The 13,933-nt window shown below is 35.0% G+C and overlaps 2 protein-coding genes across 3 annotated transcripts; one reads left to right on the forward strand and one right to left on the reverse strand.

The window, feature by feature from the left end:
* Window positions 1-396: 396 nt before the first annotated feature.
* Window positions 397-3,345, reverse strand: LOC105258223 (transcription factor Sox-19a). Of its 2 annotated transcripts, none has more exons than XM_011269358.3 (3): window positions 3,053-3,345; window positions 871-1,305; window positions 397-778 (listed from the first exon to the last, which is right to left on the reverse strand). In XM_011269358.3, the coding sequence occupies exons 2-3, from the start codon at window positions 1,245-1,247 to the stop codon at window positions 520-522; spliced, it is 636 nt and encodes a 211-aa protein (XP_011267660.1). In that variant the 5' UTR covers window positions 1,248-1,305; window positions 3,053-3,345; the 3' UTR covers window positions 397-519. The 2 variants fall into 2 exon arrangements, with proteins under 2 accessions (XP_011267660.1, XP_025268648.1); XM_025412863.1 differs by having other exon boundaries at window positions 397-796.
* A 7,046-nt stretch (window positions 3,346-10,391) lies between these two features.
* On the forward strand, window positions 10,392-12,713 carry LOC105258230 (aldose 1-epimerase). The gene is made up of 7 exons (XM_020029679.2): window positions 10,392-10,489; window positions 10,764-10,894; window positions 11,021-11,196; window positions 11,280-11,453; window positions 11,850-12,091; window positions 12,170-12,353; window positions 12,519-12,713. The coding sequence occupies exons 1-7, from the start codon at window positions 10,392-10,394 to the stop codon at window positions 12,711-12,713; spliced, it is 1,200 nt and encodes a 399-aa protein (XP_019885238.2).
* The last annotated feature ends 1,220 nt before the right edge of the window (window positions 12,714-13,933 follow it).

Consider the following 13,933-nt stretch of genomic DNA (forward strand, 5'->3'; position numbering starts at 1 on the left):
CTTATATTTAAGATCGTCTTAAGTAAAATTTTAAGATATTATAAATCAACACAGAGTTGTATTAAGACGTTACTTAAGACGGTTTTGAAATAAGAACATGAATACTGCCCTATGTCTTTTTAAACATTTCTTTTTAAATTTTGATTTCGTACAAATGTTAAAAGTTTAATATTATCATGTATATATATATGTAAAGGGCAGCGCTATCTTTTATATCCTTATATGGTAGCATTAAACTTTTAATATTTTTACAAAATTATTAAGCTATAATTATGTACAAATATTAAAAATCTAATGCTATCTCTCTCTTTTTAAGTTTTTAAGTTTTTTTTTGATACATACATATCGCAATGCATGGTACATTTCATGAAATATGACTGTTGCAATTTAAAAAGAAATGTTTAGAAAAATATAAATTTATAACGATGTATCATTCTGGCCGTTGATTCATCGATTTGCTGCCTGACGAACAACTATATTGTGGTTGAGAGATAATTTTAGTTTAAGAGATAATTTTTGTTATCGAAGTAGATGATAGGTAATCGGTCCATCATCGTTATCGTTGAGGTAGGTGGTAAAATTCGGTCCATCATTTGCTGATATGAAGGCATTATGAGGGTCACATTGAATATTTGCTGTCACAGTGGAAGACCCAGTGGCAATATTCGCTGGCATCAACATGGCAGGAGGCCCAGTGTCAGAATAATATGATGAAGTTTGAGGATATTCAATATTTGAATACTGGAATGGAGCCACTGGAGAAAACGGCATCCGACAGCTGGAACAAGCATAGCCACTGCTGAACGAAATACCGTTTAAATACCCAATATATAAATTTAATTGATCATTAGTATAGTTTATAGCACTAACTGCGGATTAATGGATTTAGATGTGTCTTCTGATTTGGTTTTTCTTCGCGGACAATATTTATAGTTAGGATATCGTCTTTTATGCTCTTCGCGTAACTGGTTCGACCTGTCGATAAATGTTTGTTTCTCTTCTTGTGGAAGAGTTTTCCATTCCTGGCCCAATTGCTTCGAGATTTTAGAATTATGCAATTTTGGATTTTCTTTCGCAATCTTTTTGCGTTTTTCGCTGGACCAGAGTATAAATGGGTTCATAGGCCGTTTAATGCGCGTTTGCGTATGCGATGTAAAAGGAGTTTGTTGTTCATTATTGATATTTGAAAGCAATTGGCGTCCCACAAATGTTAGGTTGGGTCTGCTGCACGCACAAAAATGATCCATTTTCTCCACAATTGATGATCCTCTGTCCTATTAATTTAATTCGTCCTCGCCGTTCCTTCTAAAAAGTTAATAATAGCGAGTAATTATTATTAAATCATCTATATATTTTTATGTACAATATATAATATATACAGGATTTTCAAAAAGTTTCGGAACGTTAAAATATCTCGAAAATAATCAACTATAATGAAAAATATATAAGGAACAAAGTTGTAGGACTAAATAAAATGCACCTAATGATGATAAAAGTTTGACCTTGGATGAAGTACTGAAGATCATATGAAGATCAAGTTGATTTTTTTAAACCGAACTCTCCCATTTTTATTACATATTCTTATAGCTTATTTCAAGAGCTTTCCAAAACACTATAATTAAGTATTTTTTCGTTAGATACATTTCGAGTTATTCGTTAGATACATTTCGAGGCTTGAAATCATTTTTTAATTTTACATAAACTGTAAAATATCTTGTAAAATATTCATTTTTTGATTATCTTACCTTAATACTTTTATGTACAAAATAATTAGAGGAATCAATTAATGTAAAGAAAATACACAGTTATTTTTAAGAAAAAAAATGTAACTTAATTGCAAATTACATTTTTTTTTTTCGAAACAATTATGTGCTTTTTTTATATCAATTGATTTCTCTCATTATTTTGAGCATAAAAGTTTGAGATATTGAGATAAGATAGTCGAAAAACGAATATTTTGCGAGAAATTTTATAGTGTAAAATTATGAAATTTTTCAAGCTTCATATCTCGAAAAGTACTCAATAAAAAAATACTTTATTAGAATGTTTTAAAAAGATCTCGAAGTAAGTTACAAAAAAATGTAACGTAAAATGGGGGTTTCCATTTAAGAAATTAAAGGTACCTTCAAACGACTGTCCAAAAGATCAAATCAATGTCATCTTCTTATGTCTCTCTTCGAGTCAAATAATTTTTATTTAAAATAATTTTTGCTGTAACGTGTACTTTTAGAGATAATAGCTTCTAACTTTAAATGCCTCACTCTTATATATACATATATAAGATTTACATTTCATTTATCACATAATATTTTTTACTATATGAGGATTATGTAATGGAGCATTATTAAATCTTGCTAAGATATTATTTCTACTCGTACTAAAGGATTACGTCTAAGTCATAAAAGTAAAAAAAGAACGATTTTTATGTTTTTACATTTTCTTGAAGTATATCATATTGAAAATATTTCCTAAAAGATTCAAGTTAATCGGATGCAAATTGACGAAGTTATAAATATATGTTTCATGAAGCGCCAGAATGTATAACTTTGTTTAAATACGACTAAAAAGCTTCAGTTCTGATGTTTTAAGGGCTATTAAGTCAATATATGAAGATTTAAATAAACTAAAATTATATGAGCCCGGAATAGATGATTCTGTGTAAATTAAAAAAATTATATTTTATTTAAACATAACTTGATCTTAAATGCGTTTTTCTCGAAATCACTTTTTCAAAATCGGCAAGTGAACAAGATATTTTAAAAACCATTACACGATTTGCTTGAAATTTTACAGGCATTTTCTACATATAAAAATCTAGTACACGAATGAAGGATTTTTTTTTAATGAATACTTTTTTTACTTAATAAAAAATGAACAATTTTTAAGTCGAAAAAAGTGTCTTAATGTCAAATGGCTCCCAAAACCATTTTTCGATTAATTCTTCATTTATCTAGAATAGCACTGCTCATCGTACAGCTATTTCAATCCAATGAGAAATTTTACACACATTTATACTATTACGTTTATACTATATATAATTAATGTTTCGAACCTTAATATTGCAGATAATTTTTAATAATGTATCCTTGCAGGTTACGGATCTGTGCACGTGGTCTATCACTATTTCGGTCCCACTAGCACAACACTCTGAAAGCCACTGACTTGTTCGTGTTCCTTCCATCAGCTAATATGTCCTCTTTTTCTCTTTGTCATTTTCTCTTGTCGTCTTCTTTGTCTTTTCCCATTCTCTCGTTCTTTTTCTTTCTCTCATTCCTGTTCTGTCGCACCCAAGTTTTCGTTGCAAACCATGGGCGTGTAGCCTCTAGTTCGAAGGTCGACCGGACGATCCTCAACCCCCACTCGAGCAGGTTCAACCCCTCGTGCTCGATTGGTCGTCGCCGCTCCGTCGCACTTTGTTGCTCTGCTTCGCTCGGCTCAACGATATACATCGCTCGTGGACTGCAATTATTATTATCGATTACCTCGATATGATGAAGTACAAATAGCATGTGTATAGACCGGGATCGTTATTATATATTGTCTAGGGAACGGGGAATTCCGTCTGCCACCGCGAAGCGATAATTGTCGCGTGCGATTACCCTCGCGCGCTTATTCTTATTGAGAAGAAAGCATTCTTGGATTCTTCCTTCTTCACTTCGTTTTTTTCAATTTATCGAATAGTTGTTTCGGATTAAGACAATCTCTTAGTCTCCGTTTTCTTTTCGTTCTAATCTTATTTATATGTTTGATTAAAATTTTTTTAGTTACTGTCAAGTATTAATAATTGTTCTATTTTTGGAAACATTTGTTAATAATTTTTTTTAGAGAAAGCGTATTTTAAGGCGAAACATTGATGGATAGCCAAAGAATAACTTGTCCCGTTAACTTCATTTATTTTGTGAAATTCTTTTCTTCTAAATTTATTTTGTGAAATTCTTTTCTTCTAAATGTCCCATTCTTCCCATTCTTTTCTTTCAGACTTTTAGACCCTAGAATCCGTCTTCTAATCTTTTCTATCTGTCACGACAATGCGTGACTTAAACTTTCACTTAAAAAATATGATGGATATAAATTACTCAAGATTTTTTCAAAATGTAGATATTTTAAGATTGTTTTACTATTTATAATGTTAATTAAATTTGATGTCTCTATTTTATAATTTTAAGTAGCAAAAAGAGGGAAATATAATTGAAATATAAATGCATCTGTGATGTAAAAAAATTATGTAATTTTAGAAAGCACTGATAAAACTATCAATCTCTCTATCATATTCTCATACTTATATTATGCATTTATTAATTTTGTTCGCGCGCGGAAATCATTTAAATAAAAAACAAATTTATTAAAGGATAATCGATCTCGATAAGAATAACGAGAAAGCAAACGCTTGCTTATTTTCTTATGTCGTTTTTTCGTCGTCATCAACGTGTAATCAATTGGAAGTCTACTCCACAGTGAATTTCGACCCTATTTTATACATATATGTAAGAAAAAGAGAAAGAAAGAGAGGAGAGCGGCCGTTTTCGTGAAACAATGCTGGGCGAAATCTGACGGTTACCCTCCTATGGGAAATCTACGGGTACAATGCAAAAAATCCTCTCGACGATAGGGCACTTGGATTAGAGAATGAAAAGCAACGAAAGGAGAGAATATGTGCGCTCTCGCGCCGCTGTTTCCTATCTCGATAGTTCCTTCATCTCTCATCCTGGTCTATCCTTTCTCGCCTTTTTGATTCCCGAAGGACGTTCAGCGAACGAATAGACATCGTTCATTTTCACAGTGAACAGTATTAGTGTACTGTTTTATGCTTTTATTACGATTAATATTCGACAATCTTCCTCCACCGCAATCAAAACACCCCCTTTGTTTTCCTTTCCTATTATTATTATTATTATTATAGTATTATTATTATTATTAGTATTATTATTATTATTATTATTATTATTTGATATCGCATTATCTTTCCATAATTGTCCGCAAATATCCGCAAATATTAATAAGCGATCTTACTGGAAACTCTGCTATTAAAAGTTTCGATATCGAATCGAAACTCACGCTTCAGCGCGAATGGAATAATCAGATTAGCAATAAAACAGGACGAAGTAATAGAATTGAAGTATGGAATTACTTTTTTTTTTAAGTCAATACATTGTTATAAGGTCGAAATATTTCATCATCGATTTCGATGCGATCGGATAAAAAAGTCGAGGGACGGCAAGTCCGTCAGCTAATAATTTATTATTTCGCCGGGTTGCGCCACCCCGAAAAACAAAACCCACCCTCGTCGCGGCGTCGACAAAGGTTGACGGAAGGAAAAACGAGGAGCGCGTCTCTTCCGTCGCGGAAAAAATTCAGCGACGTGGTCGCCATTCCGTCGGCCTCTCCGCGAATATCTCGCGCGCGCGCGCACACACACACACACACACACACACACACACAAACACACACATGTACGCACACGCACACGCGCGCGTATACACACATTCTTGCCCGCATGCAGTCGGGTGCAAATTGGTATTGAAAAATCTCGAAGTCAATTAAAACTCGAGGCACAAAGGATTCGGCGAGACAAAATACCAATTATCTCATGTCCTCGCCCGTCGTCCTCCCCCGCCCTCTCCTTTCCCAGCCCGGTTCGACGAAGAGGAGGAGAAGGAGGGGATAGACGGGGGAGGAGGGAGAGGGCTTTTTCCCTTGCAAGAACTCAATTCCATTAGGCATTGAAGTGAGTAAAACGAGGATGGGCATCTATATAACGCATTCGCATCTCGCTTATCTACCTAATAAAGGTTTCTCCTCATCCCTCCCCTTCTCCCTGTTCCTCTTCTCATCGCTTCGGCTTCTTCTACCCCTGTGCGGCTCCCCCCGCGTAGTATAAAGCGTGCCCATGAGGTGTCTGCGAGACAATCCCTTGGGATGACAATGCTTATCCCACGTATGAATGCTTCCTAGGTAATTTAAGTATAGCCCGTCCGATATATTGTCTCCTCTTCTCCATCCTCTTCTCCGCGACACTCACGGGTTCTCGTTCCGTGCCCGTTCATGAAAATTGTTCGCCCTCGCGTTAATGATCGCTCTTAGAATTTATATCCCCAGATTCGGATTCAAAAGAGACGCGGAGATACACAAGGACCGAAAATCCCAGTGTTTGAAAGTCCAATTATCTATTGATGGAAAATAAATTCATGCGCTTGATAAATTAACGTAAACACACATACGTATTTACTTAAATCATTTCGCGAGATATTACTCGATTGCAATTCAAGATTCCATCTCGATGATCCAATGTCGCGTGATTCCGTAAAATCCAAAGTCCATACAAACTTGATGCTCTCGCTTAGATAGCAATTATGACGCGAGCTAATTAATAATCCTGTCGACGCGACATGTAACGTCTTCGCGCGCGCACCGCATCGGATCGCACGTGGACCGTGTAATTCGGATGCGCGAGATTATCCACGCAACGTTCCCGACACATTGATCCTGCAAATTAAATCGGTTGGTTGGCTGCTCGACCGACGGGGCGAGAAGATGGCAGCGACCGGCAGGCGATAAAAGCTCCATCCTGCTCACAGCAGGTAGGGAGGCTGATTATGAACGATCATGAAGGTGAAAGAAAGAGCATAGAGAGTGAAGCTTCATTCGCAACAATCGGAGAATTTTACAAGATTCAAAAATATCTTAAAACGTAGTATCTTTAATATTTTTAAAATCCCCAAAGATTTACTGCAAACTTTAGAAATTTATAATTTTGAGGCTTTTGAGTAAATAATTGTATCGTTGGATTATATTTCATAGTGACAGGTAGTAAAATTAGCTAATATCTACACATTTTTTAATTATATGTGATTCATATGAAATAATACTTAAATAATAGAACAAATATTTAAAATAATATGATAATAATACTGATACCTCTTATTAGCGAATTAAACTTTCCGCTTGTGAAATTTATAAAATAATAGATGAGAAATATTCGGTTATTATTATCATAATAATAATTTATTATTATTGCAATTATTATTATTGCAATTAATGTCCGTTGGGGATGCAGCTTAATGGGTACAAGATAGAGAGAGGGAGGGCCTAGCAAATTCAGGAAAGCCCGGGTGCAACGGTGAGAGAAGCAGGGTGATGGAGAAGGGAAATCCGGATCTCCATCGCGGTGCCACGTCGCCACCCCGAAGAATACGCTCGAACGCGTTGCGTAATTAGCGACTGCCTCCCTGGTTTCGTAGGTGGGTGGGTGGTTGGTTGTATCCAGCGGTGTGGCAGGGATCGCGAGTGAACGGGCGAGGGGGGGAAGGGGAGAAAGAGAGCGCGGAAAGGGTCGGCGAAGTGCAACCCTAGGAACCCGTTCGTGCTGAAAACGTCGCCGCGTGCGTAAGATACACGTGCGCGATCTACGGGGTGTTTCTTACCCGTTTTAAGGAAGAAGAGACAGGTGTGGGTGGCCGCGAGTCTCCGCGAATCCAAAAACCGCGTTTGTGCGAGACAAATCTTTAGAAAGACGCATTTGTCTTCGAAATTCGAAGAAATCCATTATACATTTCTTTCGCTTCTTGAGAACGTTATCTTTGCGAGAAAAAAAATACAGATAATATAATGTGCCAGTTAATATAATGTGTTCGGATCATCTCTGCGGAAATGAACGACATCGTTAATACGCGCGTCCATTATCGCGGAAAATATTGCCCGGCGTTCTTCGAAAAGCTTCCGATTCAAGCGTATGCAAGCCGAGTTAAGGGTGGATTAGTCGTCGATCTGATTTCTCCGAGTGGAGGAGGGGTTTTAGTCGAATTATGCGGCTCGTGGCGTCGACACTAATCCTTTCGAAAACACCCTATATAAGAGGAGAAGGTGGTGGGCGGAGGGGGAGAGAGTGTAGGGGGTTGCGAGCGTCGTCGAGACGCAATTAATGCGGAAACCAGGCGCGGACTCTAAAGGGAATTTCGAGAAGGGCATCGCCTATGCTGTGAGACGTAATGACTAATTGAGATTGGAAAGAGAAGAGTGCGAGCAAGGAAGGGGTGAGAGAAAACGAGAGAATAGAAGGGGGTTAATACGAACGTTGCGTGGTCACGGTAAAACGCGGCTTTTCTCTCCTTCTCTCTCTCTCTGCCTCTCTTCTTCTCTCTTAGAGACGGGATCTGTAACCCTCCTTTGCCACCATCTAGGACCTGTGACAAAGGATCACTCGCTTGCAGGCATACCAATGGAATTATGGATTTCTCTTCTATCGAGGCCTTCTATCGAGGATTCTGCGTGATTTTCCGCACGTATAATCGATTGCGAGTGATTTCGCTCGCAAAGCGTACAAATTGCGTCTTGAGGTTACAGTTTGCATGCAAAACGAAAAACGAAACGTGTCCAAAGGATGTTACGTTATGTCGAGAAAAATGCATTTATTCTTTATTGTATAATTTTCAGATTTTTTCATGATTGAGGCTTTGTTACAGTACACAAATAAAATTTTTCGATAAAAATAGAAGATAGAGGATAAAATCTTTCTTCTTTGAATTTTGAGAGAATTAAATTAATATAAAATTATATTTAAATTATAAATAAATTACTATAAAATTAATTAGACTATTGAATTAAATTATCGCTATTAAAAAAATTCTGAAACGGATATATAAACTCTATATACTTTATGATATATAAAATAAATAATTTATGATATATATAAAAAGGCTTTACAGTACACGAATAAAATTTCTCGATGAAAGTAACAACATGATACATTAGAAAAAAAAATAGAAAATAAAATTTTTCTGTTTTAAATTTTGAGAGATTTAAATTAATATAAAATTAATTAGACTATTGAATTAAATTTTTGCTATTAAAAAATTCTGAAACGGATATATTTACTTTATGATATATAAAAACCGACGCTCTTATAATTTTCAACGCAATGAACAAGATATGTTATTAAAATTATTAAAAGATACGTCTCTTTTTTAGCCTTTTGATTATTTTATACATCGCGTGTTAAAATCTAGAGAAAAGTTTTCATATTTGCATTGAACCTAATTTAACGATAATAATTAAATGCGTCATTTTGCGCAACGAGCGATTCGTGGTTTTCAAACACACACACACATACACACGCATATCGATCGTATTCCTAGAGACAGGTGCGGATTGTCGCAAGACGAATCTGTGCGTTTCGGTAGCTAGAGCAACCCCTCGACGGGGCGTCCCCGTCGTCGTCGTCGTCGTTTCCAACGAGTGTCTCCATTGCGCGCACCGGCTCGTCAGAGAACATTAAGATAATTACTTTGCAGCGGCGGGATGCGGCACTATTGTCGCGTTACCGCCGTCGAGAATGGCATTACGCCATTGTCGACGAAGAAAGCGCGCGCGGGCTCGCTCGCTCGCTCGCGCTGCTTTGCGCGAGATGGTGCAGGAACGCGCTATTCTGTATATAACTCGCGGCGATAGCGAGGGGTGGGAGAGAGCGTTACGCTTCCGCCGAGGTGCCTCCGCTCCCATTCGAAGGGATGTTTTCCGACACACGAGAACGAGGAGGGAAGCGAGGAGGCAGCGCGTCCGGGGTTGCTGCTCTCTCTCTCTCTCTTTCTTCCTCTCCCTCTCTCTCCTTCTCTCCTTCTCTCTTTCTCTCTCTCCCTCTCTTCTATTCTCTCTGTTTCTCTCTTGTCGGCGACGCCATTAATGTAATTATTTCCATCGACTGTTCCGAAGCGCGGCCAAAGCCGGGAGAGCCGAGACTCCGATCGGCGCGGACTGCGACGATAAAAGGTGTCGTATCTTTTGGAATAATCAAATCGCGGTGACATCGCGATTTTTTGCGGGCGACAAAAAATATCAAGGGTATCCGGGCGACAAAATAGGAGGGATTGTCAAATGCAGGACATGGATACCTACAATACGTTGAATTAAGGTTTGAAATATCCTTTCGGAATATTTTTTCTCTACATTCTTAGAGAGGAAACAGAGGTAAAAAAAAAAACGTGAAAGTGTTGCATTTTTAATACATGAAGACTTTAAAATATATTTTAAAAAATTCATTTTTACTTTAAATATTAGAGTATTAAAAGAAAAATTAAAAGAAAAAATTTATAAACATATATATTTAATTTTGCATTAAATAAGGATTGCGATTAATTTCTGTGCAAATGTTGCGTAATATATTGAAAGAATGTCAAGAGGATATAAATGACGATATCTCGCAATGAAACAGAAGTTTGGAAATGTATATTCCAAGTTGCTGACTTCAGTGTATCACATTGTAAGCTAGACGTTTCTTTCGAAATTCTCTTCCAAATCTCAATGTGATCGTTCCAATTAAATTCTCTTTTGTGATAATAATGAATTGAACAACTCAGAGATGAATACTTTTTAAAATTTCTATTTTAAAATTTCAAAACATGTCTTTCAAGGATACTTTGATCGAAGAGGATGGCTTTGGATTTGTGCCAAGGCCACGTGGTATGGTACCATCAAAATTATGTGAGATTGTCAGAAGGTATTGCTATTAGGTATTATTATTATTGTTACATATTATTGTTACATACACAAAGGAAGAAGTTTAACTTGTGTATAATTATAATCATTTTATGGGAAATTAATATTTTGAATCACAGCTAGATATATTTATTTAGACAAACATGAAATATTTTCGCTTTATCAAATTTGAATAGAAGTTTTTACAAAAATAAGCAGCTTAAATGATTCTCGAAAATTTGCTTTCAATTTTTATTTGACCGATGACTTATTTTGACATGAATGCTCCACGCCAGATACACTCTGACGAATAAAAACAAGGGAATTGTTCGTTTGATATCTTGGGGTGCTAGCATTCAATCGATCAAAATTCCCAATCGAGATGGAAAACTCGCTGATGTTGTTTTAGGATTTGATGATATGGATGGTATACATATATATAAATTGTTTGCTGAAATAAATGTTCATTCTTTGAAGAATATTGGATGCGTATAATATTTATTGTTAGCTATTTATATTTCAAGTTTGAATTTTTATCATTGTTATTAATTAGGATACCTGAAAAACAGATATATGGGAAGTATTATTGGCCGCGTTGCCGATCACATTCCGATGCATTTCAGCAATGTAATTTATCCTCCGACGATTAAAAAGGATAATAATTATAATAATGGCACGGTCGCGTTCGACAATGTTAATTGGCACTCGCAGATAGTGAACAATCGAGTGGTAGGGTGTAATTTATTCTGCCTAAAATCGAGCGCGAGAAATAATAAAAAATTATTGCGTTTTATATTATATTCTTTGACGAGGTGATGTCACATTTGAGTCGAGCCGATAGCGAAGGCTATCCTGGTGATGTGTTAACGCAAGTTAAGTACACCTGGACGGACGATAATCAGCTTCACATTAACATTCGCGCCACCAGCACAAAACCTACCCTCATCAATATCACTAATTACTGCTTATTCAATCTCGCCGGACACGTAAGAATTAAACGTAGAGCTTTGGTTTCATCGAAAATAACAATTTTTATCTGCTAGAAAAGATTTCGAAATTTCTTTCGATAAAAATAATATATTTGAATTATACTTTCTTACAACTTAATTTTCAGTGCAATGATTTTTTTTAGGTCAAGGAAAGAAATATTGCGTTAATTTAGAGCTTTTGGAATTACAAAGAAATTTCATATTTTCCTTTCAGATATTTTTATATGCCATTTCAAAGAAAAAATAATTTAAAAAGGCACAATTTAAAAAGAAGTAAAAATCAGAAAATTTAAAAGTTCAAATAGATTTAAGAGTTCAAATTTATTTTTTCTCAATCAATATTATTTTATTTAAATCTTCTGTTGGGGCAACATTAAAATAATTCGATTGTAGGGCACCGGCTCGAAGGAATTGAAAAAACATCTCCTCATCGTCAATGCCGACAGTTGGATTTTTATGGACGTTAAAAACCATTTGCCAATCGGTATTATATCTCCGGTCGATTGTACACCCTTCGAACTGCGTTTACCAGTTCAGTTGAATCAACGTCGATTATTCGACATACCGGGTGGCGGTTATAATCACAATCTATGCATTAATAGTCCCAGTTGCTGGTGTTATCGTTTCCACGCACGGTAATTCTTTTAATTTTATTCCGATGTACTTATACATTATTTTTTCAATCAGTTTACTTCGCCGATGTATTAATATAGAATTTTGCATCCCACTTCCGGGCGATTTCTTGAAGTTTATTCGAATCATCCTGGATTGCGAATTTATACAGGCAATGAGTTGCCATATCCTGACTATGCTTATCCTCCTGATTTGAAGAATCACGAATGGGGAGGCTGCCAGGATACGCAAGTTAATTCCGTAGAAACTAATTCTTTAGAATCGGTAAGACTGAGTCATATTTTAAAGAAGTAAATTTCTTCATCTAAAAGACTTTAAAGTCCAAGATTTTTTTTTCTAAAATTTATAATATTGTTACTTCTCTTTAAAATAAAAGATTTGAATATGTCGGCAATTGTTAAAAATATTATATATTTTAAACAGACAAAGAAAAGAGAGAAGAGAGAAGTAGAAATTTATGGTAAAGAAGGTATTCCTTATCGCCGCCATGGTGGCTTTGCTTTGTCGCCCCAAAATTATTCCAACACTGTTAATGTCAAATATTATCCTTCTTGCATGTTGTATCCCGGAAAGATTTATGTGCACGATATGACTTATAAATTTGGAGTGATTTCCAAAGATTAAAGTTTTTATTCTTGACTTGTCTTTCAACTGCTCGATTTTCCCTTTATATATATAAAAAAATACTGTATTGAGATTAAATTTTTTTATTTCAAATTTTTGAATGTAAAACATTCACAGAGTTATTTACAGTCAGTATATATAATGTTACAAACAGAAAAATTTACTGTTTAAATAAGAGAAAAAATGGGAAGAGAAGGAAACAATTGTATGGTCTCTTGTAAAGTCAAATAGTAAATCGTGAATGATTTAGGTGGAACGAATTGTAAGAAAACTGTAAACAGGTAAACGATTGTTTAAGATCGCCATAACCTTTTAGTTCCTTCTTTGTATCGAATTCTCTGCACCTTTTAGTTCCTTCTTTGAGTTTTAGTTGAACTAAAAGTTCAAACGTTCGTTCAGTGCGTTCGATACAAAGAAGACATACACGACTTACACACACAAAGAGTTCTGATTTACCAAATTTTGGTGAATCCTTTCAAAAGAGTAAAAGGTAAAAGAAAACAAAATTCAAAATGTGTTTTAAAATAATAAAAGAATTTTATAAAAAAATTTGATAAAACAAAAAAATTTTGAAAGGTAAAAGAAAAGAATTTTAAAAGGTATAAAAGAGTCTAATAAATAAGAAAACCTAATCTCTTTTACCGGAACGAGACTAAGTACGATGTTTAGATTGAAAATGAAAGCGGGTTAATAAACATAAATATTTATCGTAAAAACTTAAACTCAAGATTAAATTTTATTTTTATACTTAATTAATCAAATTTGCAATGCAATTGTATGTGTGTTTTATTTCGCGAATGTTAAAAAAATGCGGAAATTATCAACCAGAGCAGAATGGAGCTGAAGCTATCTTTAAAGATCAACGCAAGTTGATTGAGTTGTTAGAGTTTATTATCAATTTCTTAATAAAGTCCATTTATTTAGGTGTTTGTTGAATTCATCAATTTTTTATTTTCTTCCTAATAAATTTCAAAATATTATTATACGAAGAGGACGGAAAGATCGATGTTATTTTATTATCGATATTTTCCCATCGATAATTTTTATTTTTTAATAATTATTTGCTAAGGAGATCGGTTGCTTTATTGTTAGCATTTTTGCATCTTTTTCTCGTAATTTTTCTCATAAATATTTGATGGCGAATATTTAATAATAACAAATAATAATAATAATTGATTATGAATAATTGATTAAAAGGCACAAAAGATTCTATTTAATCA

Source organism: Camponotus floridanus, unplaced genomic scaffold (genome assembly GCF_003227725.1).
Source record: "Camponotus floridanus strain SB8 unplaced genomic scaffold, Cflo_v7.5 scaffold58, whole genome shotgun sequence".
Classification (NCBI taxonomy): domain Eukaryota; kingdom Metazoa; phylum Arthropoda; class Insecta; order Hymenoptera; family Formicidae; genus Camponotus; species Camponotus floridanus.